The following is an 8,008-nucleotide window of genomic DNA, read 5'->3' on the forward strand; positions in this document are numbered from 1 at the left end:
ACACACACACACACACACACACACACACACACACACACATATATATAGTGAAGGTGCATGGCTCAGTGGTTAGAGTGTCGGGCTCACAATCATGAGGTAGTGAGTTTGATTCCCAGACCAGGTTGTGTGTTGTATTCTTGAGCAAGACACTTTATTTCATGTTGCTCCAGTTCACTCAGCTGTAGAAATAAGTTGCAATGTCACTGGTTCCAATCTGTATCAACCTTTGCCTTTCCTTTGGTTCAAATCAATGGCATGAAGAGGAGTGGCTGGTATGCATGGGCGACTGCTGGTCTTCTATAAACAACCTTGCCCGGACTTGTGCCTGGGAGGGTAACTTTCTAGGTACAATTCCATGGAGTGAAACTAGAGGTTGTTTTTAGTAGGCTTGGTATCAAAAAAGGGGTTAATGTGAACACTGAGAAGAATATGAAACTAGAAAAGGATGTAAATATAAAGAATACACCACACACACACACACACACACACACACACACACACACACATGCATATTTACGTACTTATACACGTACATCCATAATATCATAATCATGATCTTTATTCCTGGACAACAATTTGTACTTGTGTTAGGCACCGTAGCAGATGTTGCACACATTCTATTCCATCGTCAATGCTCTTGTTCATCAAATACACACATATACACACACAAGCACACAAACAAACACATATATATTTATTTATATATATATATATATATAAATAAATGGCGTTAGGAAGGGCATCCAGCTGTAGAAACTCTGCCAAATTAGATTGGAGCCTGGTGTTGCCATCCGGTTTCACCAGTCCTCAGTCAAATCGTCCAACCCATGCTAGCATGGAAAGCGGACGTTAAACGATGATGATGATGATGATATATATATATATATATATACATACACAAACACACATATACATGCACATGCACAAATAATACACACAAGCATGCACACACACATACACACATATATATATACACAAGCACATATATATAAATATATAAGCATACACATATATACACACAAACATGCACATATACACACACACAGGTACAAGCATTCTCACAAGCACATCTAATTGAAATTTCTCCAATCAACTTTCTCTCTGTCTCTCTTTCTCTCATTGTTAATCTTTTCCATTTTGGTGGAACTTTAGGCAAAACGGAAAGACTCGATCAACACAATGAAGGTAAAAAACTTAACACCAACGACTTAGAAATGTCCAATTAGACCAAATAATTGCACCTGTGCCTGTATTGTTGTCGACTTCACTACTGAGTAACAATAAGAACTAACCACCACCACTACCTACGCACATACACACACACACACACTTTACACCCAGCATTTACATGTCCTACTAACACCCTCCCACCCCATCTTCAGAAATCCCATATACAGTAATTATATCTTCCACCCTGGACACAGCAGGCTTTTTTTTTAAATTTCTTTTTAACACCTGTAAAACCAATATGGTAGATGGGTGGCGGAGTTAGTACAGTGCTGGATAAAAATATTTGGTTGTATCTGGTTAAGACAATTGGCAATCTGAGTTCAAACCCTACACAAGCCTACACTGCAAGTCAACCCTTTGATATTAATAAAATAAGTAGTGATTGTAAACTTCCCTAACCCTTTGAAGGTGGTGTCCTAGCTTGAATGCAGTTGATTGTAACCTGTAAATAATAATTGTAGGTGGTTTAGAAGGGCATTTTGCAACTGTGGAATTCCAGGTTCAATTCCACACTGCGATTCCTCAAGCAAGTGTCTCTTTTCTACTCTGCTAATAAGTTTACCTTGAGGATGGCATTTAATAGACAAAGCTGTGCAGAACTCTCTCTCTCTCTCTCTCACACACACATATTTATGTATGTGTGTGTGTGTGTGTGTATATATATATATATATATATATATATATATATATATATATATATATAATATATATATATGCATACGTGTATGTGTAAACGTACAAACACAGGCATATGTACATGCACTTGTTTTTATATTTATTGATGTAAAACTACTGTTGCATCAAAAAATATGACTTTTGATTCAGTAAATATTGAGTGATAAAATAAGTACCTGACTGAATTAAGTACTGGGGGTCACTGCAGTTGACCGAGACCCAACATGGACACAGTCCAATGACTAAAACCCACAAGGGCAGTTCTCCAGCGTGGCCACGTTCCAGTAACTGAAACCCTTAAAAGTAGTACCCCAACATGGTCACACTTCAGTGGCTAAAAACACTGAGGGCAGTACTCCAGCATGGCCACATTACGACTAAAACCCTCTAGGGCAGCACTCCAGCATGGCCACAGTCTGGTGACTAAAACCTCCAAAGGTAGTACCCTAATCTTGCCCACAGTCCAGTAACTAAAACCCTCCATAGGTGGTACCCCAGCACAACCACAGTCCTGAGCCTGAAACCAGTAAATAATGAAATAAATATCTGTTAGTTGTAGTCCCTCCCTCAGTGAACAGAGCCAAATGTTTGTGTTCTGGTAATTAATACTGTTAATGTTAGAATTCTCTTAATCCTGACACCCACAGACTCATTTTCCATTAGTGCATTATTTGTATTGTCTCTTCCCCATCCCTCACTAGTTGTTTAGCATCAAATTTGAATTTGTATTGTATAACAGAGTTTAATAAATATGTGTTTTATATGATGTATGGTGTCACATGTTAAAAGTCAGCATATTCTGTGACCCACGGCATTTGCTGAAGATGAACAGTCTTAAGATTGTGATATGAGTTGTTTGTTGTATAAGAGACATGTACTCTTTCTCTCTCACTGTTTTTTTCTCTTTCTTACCCTCCTCTTTCCCTGGCCACTCTCTCTCTCTCTCTCTCTTTCTCTATCTCTCTCTTTCTCTCTCTCTCTCTCTCTCTCTCTCTCTCTCTTGCTCTCCTTCTTTCTTTATCTCTGCCTCTTCCTGTGATATGTCTTGTGACTAGAAATAGTTAACAGGACAATGATACATCAGATGCGAACCAACCCGTGTTGCCTACTGCTTTGGGTATTTTTATCAGAGCCAGTGGCCATCGAGAAGCTCCCGCGTGGGCTTGATTCTGTTGTTGTTATTATTGTTTAGCTCCAGGTTATCTCTTATTTGATCCAACTTAGAATCATCAAGCACGTTCCAGCCATGACCATCCTTTCTCTCATGCAGAACAATTCATTGAAGCCTACATTATCCAATGACTCTTTCGGGATCTAAGATTAAATAATTAGTGAAGTTAATGTATTAACATATTTAATGCAGGACACATTAATAAACTAACTAAAATTAATAATGAGGGAACAATAAAACATATTGAAGTTAGTTAATGACTAATAATACTTAGCTATCTCAACAAGTCTGGCAGAAAATTCCAGACACGTTTCATTCCTATTCTGGACTCATCAGCAATCCATAAACTAATATAGAAGATTGTATCCTGGTCACAACAGGAAAATGGATTGTTAAGAGAATGAATTACTCAGACATACCATCAGCAGGGAAAAACAATAGTTAAGCATTGATAACTTTGCTATTGTTTTTTTTTTATTTTTATTTACTTGAAGGTATTATCTCTCAGTCATTAGTTAATTGGACAATTATCCATAATCCTCTAAATACTTTTCCATGAATCCTTCTCTCTCTCTTACCTTCATTTTCTCCTTTGCCTCCTCTTCTTTCTCTCTCATTCCCTCCTTCTCTCTCTCTCTCTCTCTCTCTCTCTCTCTCAAGGAATGAGCTTAAGTCCATTGAAGCAGGTTTGTGTGTATGTATTCTCTTTTTGCTAATGACTAAAATGTGTGATTCCTTTAGGCCAGTGGATCACATGGCACATCCAATGAAGGACTCGGATAGAACTTCACTGACCCCCCCCCCACTTGCACACTTACTCTCCACTCATCATATCCACCCATACAATACCACCAACCTACCCTCCACTCTTCACACCCATACAACCTACATGGCCACCCTCCGGTCATCACATCTACCCCCACAGCCCTACCTACCTACTTACTTACCCTCAGTTTTCACACCTACCTATACCACCCTCCAGTCTCCAAATCTACTCTTCCAATACTGCCTACCTACCTACCTACCCTCGAGTTCTTGCATCTACATTCACAGCCCTACCCATCTACCCACATAACCCTATCTACTCTCTCTCTCTCTCTCTCTCTCTCTCTCATACTCCAACCTTCTATTTCTCACTCTTATTCTCTTGACTCTTAGTGTCCAGGAAACCCTCAAGCCAACGTCCTGAATCTCACCCGTGAAGGACCGATGCAAGTTGGGTCAAAACGGATACTTTATTAAAAAGCAGCAAAAATATCACAAAACCTGTTACTCAGAGTATCACGTTCCCATTCGTCGCACAGTTTAAACTGTCTGACGAACCGGAACATGAAACTCTGAGTAACAGTTTCTGTGATGTCTTTGCAGCATTATTAATAAAGCATATTACTCTACCTCTGGTATTCGAGTACTATTTTTTCCCACTTTGTTTTGCATTTATGTGATTACTCTGGTACATATATATGCATACACACACATATATATATGCCCACATGCATACACGTGTGTGTGTGTGTGTGTTCATGTCATTTTGTCTTGACATTGTATGCTAGTTGTAAACAAGTCTCACTCTCATACAAGCAGTGTTGTTCATTTGCAATTCTGTGTGAAGACATCCCATCAATGTGCTCTTCATGTATGAAAGACAAGAAGAGATATTACCGTACTTGAAAACAGGTGAGGGTTGGCAACAGGAGGAGCACCCAGCCAAGAATATCTGCCTCAGCAAATCTTGCCTGAGAAGTGGACATTAAAATGACAATGGTGATGTGTTTGTGTGAGATTTAGCTGCTATTTCTAGGAGACTGTGCAAAACACATAGGTGCTCTCTCCTTGGTTCATCGCCATGCTGTTATGGTCCCTCCCACAATCAAATTAACCTTCAATGACATTCCATCTTTGACCATCCCTTCATTATATTTCCATACACTGTCTGTCCTGGGACAAGCATCATATGCATTCTTTTTTTATTTTTGTGTGTGCGACTTGAGGGGTTTTGGCTGCTGTTTCTAGCAAACCGAGTGACCACGTACAGGTTCCATATAGGCTCCATGCTATGTTAATGTTGTTGCTAATATGGTGGTGTTTTTAAACTGCTTTAGCGCTGCAGCAGAATTATTCTTGGTGACAGGAAATTAACAGGCAGGCAAACAGGCAATTCCGAAGAATGTCACCAAGACCTGGATGACTCAGTAAAGTGTTTATAGTGAGACAGTATTAATCTACACACACACACACACACACACACACATGCATGTGTGTTTGTTTGTATACATATAAACGTGTGTTTGTTTGTATACATATAAACGTGTGTTTGTGTGCGTGCGTGTGTGTGTGTATATCTTTTGCTTGTTTCAGTTGTTTAGCTGTGGTCATGCTGGGGCACCACAGTGATTGGTTTTAGTTGAACAAATTGACCTCTCTGGTACTTAACTTCTTAACACTGTTAGTTATTTTATCGATCTCTTTTGCTGAACATGTATATAGGTATGTATGTGTGTGTGTGTGTGTGTAAATATATGTATATGTATGTATGTATATGCATATATGTGTGTATATATATGTGTGTGTATATATATATATATGTGTATATATATGTGTGAAGGCATATGGCTCAGTGGTTAGAGCGTCGAGCTTACGATCGTGAGGTTGTAAGTTCGAATCCCGGAACTGGGATGCATGTTGTGTTCTTGAGCAAGACACTTTATTTCACGTTGCTCCAGTTCACTCAGCTGTAGAAATGAGTTGCGACGTCACAGGTGCCAAGCTGTATCAGTCCCTTTGCCTTTCCCTTGGATAACACCGGTGGCATGGAGAGGGGAGGCTTGTATGCATGGGCGACTGCTGGCCTTCCATAAACAACCTTGCCCAGACTTGTGCCTGGGAGGGTAACTTTCTAGGTGCAATCCCATGGTCAGTCGTGACCGAAGGTGTGGGGGGGGTCTCAGCAGCTTTGTAAATGAATTTGGTAGGCGGAAGTTACTGCCGTGTGTGTAAGTGCTTGTGCTTCCTAACAGAAGACGGCTCACAGTGGAATTGAACCTGAAAAGCACCTAGCTGCACTGAAACTTTTTACCGGTAGAGGCAGTTGTGGTTGAGACGGCCTTGATCCTCAACTTTTTTTCTGCCAAGGTTCTCCTGGGGATAAGCAACACACATACACAAGCAAAATTATTGAACCCTCCTCAGGAAAAACATCAAAGCCATCACACACCCTTAATTCTCTCTTCCACCCTTATTTTACCAACACCTACACCCTCTCACCCTTCCACACTGACCTTCCATTCTCTCTCTCTCTCTCTCACTCCCTATACAATTACACAAATTGATGTTTGCCAATTCAATTTCTAACTTCTTACAGTCATTCTTTGAATCTCTCTCTCTCTCTCCTTCTAACACTAACGCCCTCTCTCTCTGTCTCTCTTATTTCTTCACCTCTCAAACTCTCTCCTTCTAACTCCTACTGCTTCTAATGCTAACCCTATCCATCTATTTAGATCTTTAGTTTGTTTTCTCTCTTTCTCTAACTCTACCCAACTTTCACTTTCTCTTTAGCTCTCTCTCTCTCTCTCTCTCTAGATCTCTCTCCTAACTGTCCCTCTGTCTATCCAACTCTTCAATTCTCTCTCTTTTTCTCTCTTGCTTTCTCTCTTTCTCATTTAATTTTTTCCTTTTCTTCTTTTACTTTCATTTTATTTCTTTATACTTTTGTTGTTTATTTTTTTATGTTGATGATGATGATGTTTTTGTTGCTATTATTGCCACCGCTGCTGCCATTGTTGTTGTCATCGTTCTTGTGTTATTGTCATCGCTATTGTTCATCGTTATTGTTGTTGTCATTGTCCTCCATCCCTGTTGGTATTTAACCCTAGGTCAATCATGACCCATCAGATCTATGTTCAAAAACATTCCACCCGTGACCCTGCCATCCATTTCTTGATCATTTTATAACAAGGCTTATGCCATCTACTAAATCCCTCTTCTGACTTAAGGGATTGACTGCTATCTCTAGCATCCCAAGAAACCACCTAGGATTTTTCTTGTTGGCTTGTCATTGTTATTACTCCTGTGTAATGCCAGTTCAACTATGATCAAGAAGGCCTATGGTCAAAGACACTCCAGTCATGACCATCCCATCATTTTATCAGTCAGTAGGACTACGTTATTTTGTACGCCCTTTCCTCGCAGGTTGCAACTTCAGGGGAAAAATTTAGCTTCTGTTTCTGGCAAGCTGAGCGACCAGCCATACAGAGGCTCCCTTTCATTGTCTTGTAATCGTCATTGTTGATGTTGTTGTTGCTATTGTTGTCTATTGTTTTGTCCTCATGGCCTGTGGTGGTTATATATATATACACACATATATAACCATTGTATTGCTGCTCAACCATTCCATTTTCTCTCTCTCTACCTCTTCTTCTTCTTCTCCTCCTCCTCCTGCCAGGGTCAGATGTATGATTTTGTAAGTATCTCCCTGCTTGCATTCACTTTTTCTTTATTATTATTATCATCATTATTATTATCATTATTATTGTTATTTTTGTTCACTTTTATTTTCTTTATCCTCTTACATATATGCAGCTACTATATATATAAATTTAATAATGAGGGTAGAAATTGATATTAGTCATTTAAAAACAGTGGTCTAGCATATTAAAAAAAATCCGAAGATTAAAATCATATTACATACAAAAATTAAGAGGAATGACCACCAAAAGTGGACTCCTATATGCTAGAAATAGATGCTGAATCATCTAACCACGAAAAAAATGTTCTCAGTAAAAATTTAGCGACATAACAGACATAACATTTTTCGTGGTTAGATGATTCGGCATCTATTTCTAGCATATTGGAGTCCACTTTTGCTGGTCATTCCTCTTATTTTTGTATATATATATATATATATATATATATATATAAATTTAATAATAAGGG

General features: G+C 39.0%; 1 protein-coding gene across 12 annotated transcripts in view; it reads left to right on the forward strand.

Annotated features, from left to right (window-relative positions):
* Nucleotides 1-8,008, forward strand: part of LOC106877320 (oxidation resistance protein 1) — a 367,386-nt gene that overhangs the window by 319,302 nt on the left and 40,076 nt on the right. For 9 of the 12 annotated variants that reach the window (XM_052976265.1, XM_052976268.1, XM_052976266.1 and 6 more), the window contains 2 exons: nucleotides 1,153-1,185; nucleotides 7,518-7,535. The exons of 1 other annotated variant lie outside the window; for it this stretch is intronic. In XM_052976265.1, the coding sequence (XP_052832225.1) occupies nucleotides 1,153-1,185; nucleotides 7,518-7,535 (51 nt within the window). The remainder of the gene's footprint in view (nucleotides 1-1,152; nucleotides 1,186-7,517; nucleotides 7,536-8,008) is intronic. 2 more of the 12 variants (XM_052976267.1, XM_052976271.1) reach the window with 1 other exon arrangement.

The sequence above is a fragment of the Octopus bimaculoides genome, chromosome 24 (genome assembly GCF_001194135.2).
Source record: "Octopus bimaculoides isolate UCB-OBI-ISO-001 chromosome 24, ASM119413v2, whole genome shotgun sequence".
Taxonomy (NCBI): Eukaryota; Metazoa; Mollusca; class Cephalopoda; order Octopoda; family Octopodidae; genus Octopus; species Octopus bimaculoides.